Here is a 13,439-nt window from a genome sequence, read left to right as displayed (position 1 = left end):
ATTAGTATTCCAATGTCCGATCAACGGCACAGCTCACTTCGCGAAGCTTAACTGCGCTGAAAATCGCTTAATTAAGATACCGTATAGCACAGCAAAAGAGGCAAGGCTCGAACGAAAACAAAAACAACTCTCGCGACACCAAGAGGCCCCATCCTCGCTCTCCACAGCGTTAATATATAACGAATTGTTTTGTGGCCCGAGTGCCGTAATCTCGCTTGATGATCTTGCATCTCTGGCGACGCGCAGTGGCTTCGGTCTCGTCACCTACTTTCCAGCTCTCCCCGGTAGCCGGTAACTCTGCCGCCGGTGCCAATCTTGCCGGGCCGATCTTGCGTAACGGCTGGGACTCGACAAAGACCCCCCCGAAGGCGCAAGCGAACCAGACTTACACACGCGAGAGAGAGAGCGCCTGCCTCCTCTACGTGCCTGTCTTTCCGGGCGACGAACCGTTATCTCTTGGTTCTCTTGTGTGTGCGCCCGCAAACGATGCGATGCCAAGCACACGGGGTTAAGGGGCCACAGGACTCGTCGAACCAATCCTCGTTGTGCCGATTCTTTTTCCTTTGTCTGGCGCGATGGCTTTCAGAGTCGTTTGCTCTTTTTTTTATACGGTGAATCATGGCTTCGTAATTTTACGAGACGAGAGTTTCGTGCTGAAGTTTTTTCTCGATATGGTAGAGAAATGTTAAATCAAGTCACTTTTATCGGCTGTTTCTAATTGATGCAATTCTAATACTATAATATGTCACGATGAAAAATGACGCTTTCATTTGCATAAAATACCGCTTTCTCATCTTGTCAGAATTGAAATTCATATTTTTGGTGTTGGCAAAAAAAAAATGCGTCTCACTTTTTGGCGTCACGCTGACTCACTTATCCGGCTTTGAGGCACTCAGACAGTTTGATGTGGAGAGTTCCCGACTGTAAAGCTGTGCATGCATTGAAAGTCTTTGGCGCGTAAAAACTGAGACGTGTACCGGTAAACTCGTCCGGCAAAGAATGAAGTTTTCGATGAGACGATGTGAACCCCGCCTGCATGTGTAAACATTTTAATAAGGCGTTTCATATAGTCGTTCTACGATTAGCGAACAAATTGAGCTCAATGCGCGTATAATGTGCGAATCTGTAATAATGACTCTTAGTTCATTTCACCTTCACACTTATTAACCATAGATTTATTTTTTGTTGCAGGTAAGCACGAGTTCTTTTGTCCCATTGTCTCTCCGACAATGCGTGAGTATAGCAAGCACGTTGCCTACGCATGTGTTTTAAATGTTGATATTTTATGCCGTCACCTTCAAGTTATAAAAGTATATCAAGTAGGCATTTGAATTAGACTAATTTTTGAACATCGTTAATTATTTGAAAGAGATCGAATATGCTCAAAAATTGGACGACAATTATATTGAATTTATCATGGGTTTATGCATTTTACATTTCAGAAAGTAAAATAATCGTAATAATAAATTGAAAGTTCTAGTATATAGTGTCTCAAAGCCCCTTTCTAAGACTCGCCTTGAAGAGCATCTCCGATTCATCAATCACAATTGTGCATTCTAGCAGAGGCTCAGATATTCAACACCATCACCGACTGAGTTATAAAATCAAACGAATCACTCTCGTACCTCAAAAGAGTCGAAAAAGGAGAGATAGAGAAAGAATGATAAATGCCAGCACAAGAGTTGTTGGGCCTTCTAATGTCATTCGCCATCGAGCTGCACCGTAGTACGTGCAGCCTATATAATTCTTAAGCGCGTGCGAATGACGTCACAAATCGTTTTCATTCCTTTCACCGCGATACTCGAAGTAGCAGCAGCAGCAGGTTGTGGCCCCTTCGTATAACCTGCCCGAGCATTGCATCTCGTCGTCCTTCTCTTTCACTTGGGAGTATGCACGTACTTAGCCTCTGCATATAACGGACAAGCGAAGGAGCATAAACGGCTGCATCGTCACGTTCGCAGCTATAGGCAAAGTCGTGACTCGAAAATGATCGCGCCACATATCGCTCGTCGAGATCAAGTTTTGCTGTATACTCCGCTAGAGTGACAGTCTGATGTCGCGCTATTCTCTGCTTTATGTTGCGTTACTGCAAAAATTGCAAGAAAGAAAACAGCGAGATCTGAAACGTTTCAATCTGTTCGAATTATAGATTGAAGCTAATTATGTTTTCTTTAATATGAAATTAAAAAAATATGTTGTAATAATAAGTGAGTACTCAAAAGTATACAATTTGCAATATGTTATCTAACTACGATGGCAGATACATTTAAGTGATATTTTTTGGTTCACATAGTTGAAGCGTCTTATTTTATAAGGAATTTTACATATTAGAATTTATAAACTTTTCGTATACAAGCAGATATTTAGTAAGTTTCTAAGTTATACTAATTAAAAGAAATACAGTTAAATCGGAGACATAATTTTGTAATACTCGTTGCATTGCAAACGACCGGTTTAACTGATATTTACGTACTTTTAGTTTTTAATTTATCAATCCAAACAGTACATGAAACAAATTTTAATCATTCACATTTTTTATAACAGATGAAATATCTCATCTCTGGAGTTATTTGGATTTCCATCACGACAAAATGCGTTGATTCAAAAGATCTACGTCTTGCACTCCCACAAAGTAGTTCTATCACTCCGCTTGGACTTGATACTCATCAGCTGCCAAGTGTAACAAAACTGCAAAATATAGATCCGTCCTTTCAACATACGCATCAAAAACGACAACTTAGTAACCAAGGAAATTATGGATTTCAGAATCCATTTTTCTCGTCTCAAGTATCGCAAGGGAAACCTAATATTGTGTCCGCAGCTAACACACCAATTGAGAAACGTGTTCATCTAGACAGTTTACATGAAGCTTCGTACCATCATCACCATGGACATCATCACGGCCATCACCACGGGCATAAACACGGCCATCATCACCACCATAAGCATGGTCATGATCATCATTCGAAACATCATCACGACCATGGGCATAAGCATGATCATGGTCACAAACATCATCACGGACATGATCATAAGCACGGGCATCATCATCATGAAGATCACAAACACGATCATGACCACAAGCACGAGCATGGCCATCATCATAAACATGGGCATCATCATCATCAAGAACATAAGCACAGTCATCACCATCATCGACATCACAAACATGGACATGACCATAAACATGATCACAAACATGGTCATAAACATGAGCATAAGCACGATCATCATGAAGACCATCATCATAAGCATGGCCACCATCATCATTCCGAACATAAGCATCACGAAGAGCACAAACATGAAGGAGAGCATCATCATCATCACAAACACTCTCATCATAATGAACACCATCACCATCACGATCATCATCATAAAAATGAGCATCATCATCATCATTCACACAAGGAAACTGAAACTCATCATCACCACCACGGACATGAACATAAAAACGATCACAAACATGGACATAAACATGATAATCATCATCACCACGGCCATGATCATCATCATAAGCATGGTCACCACCACCATCACGGACATCATCAAGATCACCATCACAAACATGGTCATGAACACAAGCATGGTCACCACCACGACCATAAACATGGTCACCATCAGGAGCATAAGCATGGCCATCATCACGATCATAAGCATGGTCACCATCACGATCACAAGCACGGTCATCACCATGGACATCATCATGGTCACCACCACGGTCATCATCATAAACACGATCATGATCATAAGCATGGACACAAAGAAGAACATCATCATGGACATCATCATGGTCATCATCATCACCATCATCAGGAACACAAACACGATCATCATGAAGATCATAAGCACAAGCATGAACATCATCGAGAGCATAAGCACCATCACGGCCACAAACATCATCATGATCACCATGAACATCATAAGCATCATGAACATCACAAGCATCACGATGATCATGGGCATAAGCACGATCATCATCACGATGAACATCACAAGCACGATGAGCATCACCATGCAGATCACGGTCATCATCATCATCATAAGCATCATGAAGATCATCATCATGCAGAATTTGAAGATCATTCGCACAAGCATTTCAAGAGTCATATCCATGATTTTGGCGCTTCACATACTCATGAAAAATACGCACTTCCCGAAGGGGGATTGGCAGTGTCGGAGTCTGCTAATGTTAATACTGAAGTTTCACCAACCACGACACCAGCAAAGCCATTACTCATTCAAATAGTTTAAACAAATACATTTTTTACTGTGCAATGTACGTGGAATGTATACTCATTTAACACAATTTTTTAATAAAAGTTCCAAGTTTTTAGTCACGTATGATTTTTTTTCTTCTTTTCCATCAATTTATAAAACTTTATTTACTAGTTATTTATTAGTTACAGTTGCTCTAAAAATTATATTTTCAAATGTTTCTTTAGAAAATCTTTCCATAAATTAAAATCCTTGTTATAACGTGTATGATTGTGTATTTTCATTACAACTTACATAAAACAGCTGAGCAATCTTATACGTGTATTATATTCAAATGTCCATCACAAAGGACACAAATAGTGTATCTATAGAATAAAATAAATTTTTATAACCTTACAGAAGTCCTATTTCTAGTAATTATAATCACGTCGTGATTGTTTATATTTATTGGGGCCCATGCCTACTCATTATAGTCAGTTATAACAATTCTTCAAATTTTACCAAGTTAAAAAACAGATAGTTTACTGTATTTTTTCTAATCTATACGATGTTCTAAAACAGTACTTAGGGTAGTATATTTTTAGATTTAGAAGAAATTTCCGAAAGCGTTAACGAAAACTTTTAATATACAAGCTAACATTTAGTAAGTTTCTAAGTCCGTTTATGAAAATGCAACATACATTTCTCATTATCAAGTTGAGATATTATTTGTTATTATTGAAAATTATTTTTTTTTTTAACAGATGAAGTGCCTTCTAGCTGCGTATTTATGGATGTACATTTCAGTTCAAGTTGTTGAATCAGCTAATGTACTCCGAAATATATCTAACTTTACTGTACCAACATCAGAGCATAATCTACAGAAGCGCCAACTAGACAGTGGAAACAACTTCCCTTTTAATTTGGGGTCGCCACAAGAAAAGCAGTACAATAATAAATCCAACAATGCTCCATTCACTGCTTTCGCTGAAGCCAGTTCTCCTATAAAAATCCGTGCGCCTTTAGATAGTGTGCATCAGGCGACGAGTTATCGAACTTACGACCACCATGGACACCATGGTCATCATGGTCATCATGGTCATCACGAGCATCATGATCATAAACATGATCACCATCATGGTCATAAACACAAGCATGGTCACCATCATGGCCATCATCATCATGCAAAGCACGACCACCATCACAAACACCATCAACATCACAAACATAAGCATGACCATGGGCATCACCATCATCACCATCAAGATCATAAACATGAACACGATCATCATCAGGAGCACAAGCACGGACATCATCATAAGCATGGGCATCATCACCATCATAAACATGGTCACCATCATCATCAAGACCACGATCATAAACACGGCCACCACCATCATCATGGGCATGAGCACAAACACGAAAATAAGCATGAGCATGAACACAAGCATCATGCAGGCCATCACCATGGCCACCACCACCATCATACATCAAAACATGAACATCATGAAGAACATAAACATCATGGAAAACATCATCATCATCATAAACACGATCATCATAATGAGCATCATCACCATCACAATCATCACCATAAAAATGAGCATCACCATCACCACGAGCATAAGGAAAAAGAAGAGCATCATCATCATCATGGCCATGATCACAAGAATGATCACCATCATGGTCATCACCAAGATCATCATCATAAACACGGACATGACCATAAGCATGGGCATCACCACGAACACAAGCATGGACATGATCACGATCATAAGCATGGCCATCATCATGACCATAAACATGGACATCATCACGATCACAAGCACGGCCATCATCAAGATCATCATCATCATCACGGCCACGATCATAAGCATGAACATCATCAAGAACACCATCACAAACACGAAAACCATCATAAGCATGGCCATCACCATCATCAAGAACATGGCCATCATCACCATCACAAGCATGAGCACAAGCAAGATCATAAACATGAACATCATCAAGAGCATCATCATAAGCATCATCATGATCAGAAGCACCACCATCATCAAGAGCATCATCATAAACAAGAGCATAAAGAAGACCATAAACACAAACATGATCACAAGCATCATCATGATCATCACGATCATCATAAACATCATCACGGGCATCATCATCACGATCACCACGGCCACCATCATGATCATAAGCACCACAACGAACACGATCACCATGAAGATCATGGACATCATCACGGACATCACCATCTCAAATTTCATGAGAGTACTCATTTAGGTTTTGGAGATCACGGTCATAAGGAATTCCACAATTACTTCGACGCAACGCAGAAACATGAAGAATACGCCTTTCCTAAAGATGGATTGCCAGTATCTGAGAGTATTATTAAGATTCAGGAGGAACCCTTAATAACTACGCTTTCACCACAGCCGTATGAAGAATAATTAGTACTGACATTATCATTTTTGCATTGCATGTGTACAATAAATGTAAAAATCATGATTTTGTAATGAAGGTTACTTATTTGTTCTTACGCCTTTTACTCGCAATCCTAAGGCCTCATTTGTTAACTTTTTTCTTGTTTTCAGAGGCTCAAACGACATACTTTAATTGTTATTAATAAAGATAATATTTTCTAATAATACTAATGACTACTGATTCATTCTTTTATTTATCCTACTAGCTTTTTATAAGGACAATGATATTATAATTTTAAAGCTAAACATTTGAATTTTATTACATAGAAAAACAGTTTTCAAGGGTTTAAAATGTATGAGTAAACATTTTTTTGATATCACTTTCAGGTAAATTAAAGTTTGATTAGGTCTATTTACATTTTCAATGGTTTAATTATTTAAGATTCTATAAAAAAAGGTTTGGAATTATGGAATTTTATATTCTATGAATAAAATAATTGAAATATAAATATTTGGTATACAAGCTCAAATTTAGTAAGTTTCTACGGTAAATTGTAAATAATCTGTAATAATAGAATACATTTATTCGTATTAATAAATAGTTTTGAATTTAATTACATGAAGCATTTTTATTTCAAAACAGATAAAGTGCCTTGTTTCTGGATTATTGTGGCTTATCATTTCGACACACCTTGTCGAATCTGCTATTGTCCGGCAACTTCTCGGAACTCAACGACCATTGAGTATTGCCAGTACCACGCAAGATATACCTTTAAATCCACAACACTTGCAACAGAAGCGCCAACTTGACAGGAGTAAAAACTTTGGCTTTAATTATAATATTGCCAATCCATTTTCGTCACCTTCGCTGCCTAGAAATCCGGAAAACAGATATACACCGCGGCAGAATGAGACTACTGTGACTGCCTATTCTACTATTGGATCAGCTGGTTTGCCACTTCACAGACGGGTGCAGTCAGATAATTTACAAGATGCAACTACGTACATACATACCCTAGGAGGGCATGGTGGTTATCACCACGCACATCATGCCGATCATCATCATGGGCATCACCACGGACATGACCATCATTCGCATCATGATCATCATGAAAAGCATAAACATGATCATGGACATAAGCACCACCACGGTCATGATCACAAGCATAAGCATGGACATCACGAAGATCATAAGCACGATCATAAACACGACCATAAACATGGCCACCATCATAAACATGGGCATCATCATCACCAAGATCACAAGCATCATCATGAGCAAAAGCATCATCATGACCATGAACATAAACACAAACACGAGCATAAGCATGACAATAAGCATCATCATGAACACAAACATCATTCAGACCATCACCATAAGCACGGACATCATCATGGCCATCACCACAAACATGGGCATGATCACAAGCATAAGGGTGACCACCATCATCACCACAAACACGAACATCACAATGAACATCACCATCATCACGACCATCACCATCATAATGAACATCATCACCATCATAGTCACAAGGAGACTGAAACCCATCATCATCACCACGGACACGAGCATAAAAATGATCACAAACACGGTCATAAACATGACGAGCATCACCATCATGGACATGATCATAAACATGGACATCATCATGAACACAAACATGGCCATCACCAAGATCATAAGCATGGACACCATCATGAACACAAGCACGGCCATCATCACGATCACAAGCACGGTCATCATCAAGAGCATAAACATGGTCACCATCATGAACACAAGCACGGTCATCATCACGATCATAAGCACGGTCATCATCAAGAGCATAAACATGGACATCATCATGGTCATCACCACAAGCATGGTCATGATCATAAACACGAGCACAAACATGGTCACCATCACGGACATCACGAAGGGCATCACCATCACCATCATCAGGAACATAAGCACGATCATCATGAAGATCATAAGCACAAGCATGAACATCACCGAGAGCATAAGCATCACCATGGTCACGATCATCATCATGATCATCATGAGCATCACAAACATCACGAACATCATAAGCATCATGAAGATCATAAGCATAAGCATGATCATAAGCATGACGAACACCACAAACATCATGAAAAACATCATCAACATCATGGACATCATCACCATCACAAGCATCATGAAGATCACCATCACAAACAAGATGAACATCATCATCATAAGCATGAGTTCAAAAGCCATCTTCATCATTTTGGTGCTACCAAAATTCATGAAGAGTATGCATTCCCCGAAGATGGAGTGCCAGCATCAGAATCTGTCAAAGTTACTCAAGAGACTCCAGCTGTGACGATTCCACCAAAGTCGTTGACAATACAAGTAGATTAGTTATACGTTTGTTACTTATGCAATGTAAGACTTGTTAAATATGTAAACCCGGAAAATGTTTGAAATAAATATACTAACTTTTAAGTATTTTTTTCTATTCCTTTCAAAGTATTTTTATTTGTTACATACATACCTCCCCCCCCCCCTCACCTTTCTTTTTAGCAGTCCACTCCCCATAAAATATTTATCTTATATTCTTAATTTTAGCAAACTTTGCATTAATGTAGACAATAAGCTCTTATAAACGGAACAATACTACTATACTAGAGATTAGCACTGATTCAAACTACGAATTGCGCTTCTATATTCAATTTAAGAGTCAATAACTTTTCTTAGTACATTGTCAGTACATAAAGATAAAGTAGACACTAACTGTAATTTACACTTCCGTATTTCCAGGTTGTTAAACACCACCCAAATCCTTGCAGAAAAAAGCAAAATCATATACTAGCTAAATGATTAGTATATGTGCACACACAGAACTATTTATATTTTCATGGTTATGAATAAATAACCAACTTTTATGTAGTCGCGCAATATGCAGATATGTGCATGTCACTGATATTTTACTTTAGTTCATTAGCACGATTTAAATAAGAACAATATATTGTCTCTGCATGTTGCATTCTTCACTGGCTACAATCTTAAACAGGAAACCCGAGGAGTACAAAATATGAAATGCTGTTATTTTTAATACAAAATAATTAGATGATTAGAATCTTTCGTAAGAAGTCGTAAATTGCAGAAGATAATTTGTAGACTTTGTAGAATGTGCAGAAATGTATACAGCAAGTATAAAATTACGTTGTTCTCAACTAAAATAAGATATAAAATTACATTATAATGAATTAAAGTAACTCTTAGATTCCTCGAACGCCCTTAAACCCATTATATCTATTCTGTCACAAGGCGTCATATGTGTATAGGCGAAACCTTCGAGTCTTAGCTGGCAGTTTTCGATTAACCATACTGCTGCAAATTACACGATAAAGAAGCAAACGACAACGGCTGACTGTATCCCCTGGAGATGTCATTATGCGCTCGTCCTTTATCCTCGTGTAATTACATATACGCACACGAAGGGAGGACAGAGAAAAGTATCGACTCGCTCTGTGCTGCACTGCTTTTACGGTCAGACCGCGAAGGCTTCTCGATTAGGAGTTACGCGCACAGTGTGCTAGCGACAGTAGCACATCCGGCACCTCGATGTCCTTGGGTGCCTTTGGCGAATGTTTAATGGAGACGCGCTGCACTGCGGGCAAGAAGAAGGTGAACTGTTGAGACGGTAATTATCGTAACACGACAGCACATGACAGAGAAATTATTTTTCTTTTTTAGCAAAGGGCTGTTATTAACTGAATGTGTTACGGTTTTTTATGATACCGCAACTGTCGGGTAGCCTAGCATTTACCTGCTGTCTTATTTTTTGCGATATGTAAATTTGACTGCGAAAAATAGTTCTGATATCAAGACTGTAATTACCGTCGTCATCATCATGACACGTGAAATCTTCATTAATTATACATTTTCTCCTCCGGGAGTTTAGAAATTGCGTAAATCGGCGGGATTCCACGCTTCTGTCTCTGATTCAAAACAATAGCGTTTACCTCGACATATACTCGCAGTAGAAGAACCTGTCGCTGCACTCGAGCACTAGTAGCAGTGGCCGAAGCAGCACCTGCTCACCGCTTTTGCTCCTTCGCCGAGCATGAATTATTTAGAAGTCCGTAGAGGGACAGAGAGAGAACAAGGAGGCTCGCGGCAATTTGCCCGGCGCATCCCGGAGACCTTTAGCTCGTTTGGCGCGGCCTTGAGGCGGCGGTTGCCGCCGTCCAGACGTGGATGAACAAAAAGGAAGAGAAGTAGCAGCAACAGTCGTGCTCTGCACCACCACCACAACGATTGGCTGCATCGACTTGACCGTATAAATGGGAGACTTTTGCTCTACAACACTTTAATTGAAGAAGGATGCGCCAGTTCGAGGAGAGATAAAGGCGTTCTTGCTTCTCGTGAATGAATTCCGAAGAGAGAACGATGAGAGTATTGTTTTGATTTAGAGCCGCTCGTCGGTTTGTTTTTTCGGTTACTATGATAATACGACAGCCATAAACATAATAGAAGAATACTCGCAAGAAATATGCGGACAGATGGCATGAGGTCTCGAGAATGTATTATATACGCAAGCATGCTGCACTGCGGCGAAGAGAGGAAAAAAGACAGCATGAGCGTTAACCCACCTTTAACCCACGCGCATTATGCTCACGGTGTGCGCGCTCTGAGCTGCGGGCTTAAAATTTATTGAAGATGTAAAAGTGTCAGTAGTTAAACGGATATATTTTAACCGATATACGCTCGGTAAGTCTCATCAAGATCGTAAATTTTGAGGATTTTAATACCTCTTCGCAGACTGAGTTGAGAGAACACTAGAGTTTGTAATAGGTAATCCCATATTTGATATAAATTCAGGAGTTTCATAGCTGCTATAATGAACTTTGATGAAAAACTCTGAAAACCCCTTCCTGAAAGCACGTAGAATCTTGAGTTATTTTAATTTATATAATCTCGCCGTGATACCCCGACCGCGTCGACGGCGGGATTAATTTATGGCTAGAAAATCTTCGATAAAATAATACAATTACTTGCAGGTATCTCTTCTATGCATAGCTCATTCACTCTCAATCGAACTGTCAGCGGCTGCCGTTAGATAATTACAAAAGCGGCGACATTAATTAGTTTCGTTTCACTCCCTCGTAGTCACAAACATGCGAGTAGAAAAAGGAAAAATACGAGCGCGCGTTTGTCCCGTCAATTATTCTCTCCCGCATTATTCGGGCAGCATTACTTTCGCGGCTCCCGTCGTCGTCGGAATAAGATGCAGTAGACCGAGTGCATTATCGAGTAGACTACAAATACGCTGTCTAAAAACTCTCCGCGATCGATTTCTCGCGCGTGATGCAGTCGCGAAAGTGTTCGGGATTTTTCTCCTGAATTTAGTTAAGCGGGATGATTGCGACTGAGGCCGCGCACAATGGAATATGCATGCTCGGACGTGAATTATTCCGCGAGGAGTGCCAGGGTCAGTTTACACGGAAACTGGGCTACTGTATACCATTTGCGAAAGTTTATATGGAGAAGGGAGAGAAAGAGAGAAAGCCCCGACTAGGATGTACAGACACACGCAGATGTATCTTGGCTTTGACTCTTTGGCAGTGAAACTCGTCTTTGTTTTGTCTCGTGTGTGTGTGTGTGTGTGTGTGTGTGTGTGTGTATGCGTGGTGCAGCTTTTTTCTCTTTCGGCTGCGACGGTCTAGGATTTCGTTTATTTTCATTTGATTTATTCAGTGAAATTCAACGCGATGTGACTCGTTCTTTTTTTTCTATCTTATCGTGTTATCGGCAGAGACACGGCTATATCGACTTTGAATAACCATTTCGCGCTGACAATAAATTTACTTTCCTAAAAAAACAATTCCTTTCTCTATTCATGAGCGCTTTATCGTAATTAATTCCAAATCAACAGTCGATTTCACTCTCTCGCCGCGTGTCGAATATCGCAATTATTCGAGACCATTAAAGTAGTTCGAGCGCAGCTGTCGTAATTGATTTTCGATTAATCATAAAATGTTCGCCTCGCACGTGTTAAAAGATCAAAAGTGAAATATAGAACGGCGCGGGTCAGCTGCGGACAAAGTGAAAAGGTACATCCAGAGGTATAGATACAAACTTTTCGAAGCGTGCATAATGGAAGCCGACAGCACAACCGCCGGGTTATCAGTTACCGATCAATACCTTCACGATCGCTTCTGATCGATCGATCGATCGCGCGCGCGCGGCTTGAGCTCGGAGGTGAATTTCGATTTCCAAGTCCTCCTCGCTTTTAACAAGTCTCGCGAGTGAAAGCATTATAAAGTTCTCGCGAGGCGCTTCGATCGTCAACGTCATCGCGCGCATACATATATTCAGCGGCGCGAAAGAAAGAGAATTTCCGCAGGTGAGGCTCGCTCGTCCGCGAGTTTCTTTTTCATTAATCGAAGAAGACAAAGTAATCCGGACCCGGAACACACAGCCGCACGAGTTGTTCCGCAAAGAATACAGCCGTGCATCTTTTTACTCGCTTCACTTAACCTTTCGCTCTTCGTTTCCGAGTATCATTCCGAGCGAATTAACGAGAGCCAAGTTTTCTTTGTCTGGAAAATTTTATTATCGAAAGCGCGGAGTTTCGAGAAAACATACACAAGCGACTGATGGCCGACTGATCTCTATATACCCACGAGAGCTTCTATACAGCTCCAAGAGTCGTCAAGTCGCGAGATACTCCCACCAGCAGCCGCGGCGAACGATCGACTCGCGGATCCTCGCAGACAACGAGCCGCCAATACTAAATATGGCCACCCTTCGTCATCCGTCAGTGTTGCTGCCGCTGCTGCCCCCTACTACTA

General features: G+C 40.2%; 2 protein-coding genes across 5 annotated transcripts in view; both read left to right on the top strand.

The window, feature by feature from the left end:
- The window catches only part of LOC100122558 (protein phosphatase Slingshot), a 108,059-nt gene that overhangs the window by 80,657 nt on the left and 13,963 nt on the right, over nt 1-13,439 (top strand). The gene's annotated exons all lie outside the window — the stretch shown is intronic.
- LOC116416119 (histidine-rich glycoprotein-like) lies at nt 1,620-4,337 on the top strand. Its single transcript, XM_031922959.1, has 2 exons — nt 1,620-1,725; nt 2,545-4,337. Exon 2 carries the CDS (start codon nt 2,545-2,547, stop codon nt 4,249-4,251), a length of 1,707 nt encoding a protein of 568 aa, XP_031778819.1. The 5' UTR covers nt 1,620-1,725; the 3' UTR covers nt 4,252-4,337.

The sequence above is a fragment of the Nasonia vitripennis genome, chromosome 2 (assembly GCF_009193385.2).
Source record: "Nasonia vitripennis strain AsymCx chromosome 2, Nvit_psr_1.1, whole genome shotgun sequence".
Lineage (NCBI taxonomy): Eukaryota > Metazoa > Arthropoda > Insecta > Hymenoptera > Pteromalidae > Nasonia > Nasonia vitripennis.
The sequence above is the reverse complement of the archived record's forward strand: the minus strand, read 5'-3'. Positions and strand labels throughout refer to the sequence as shown.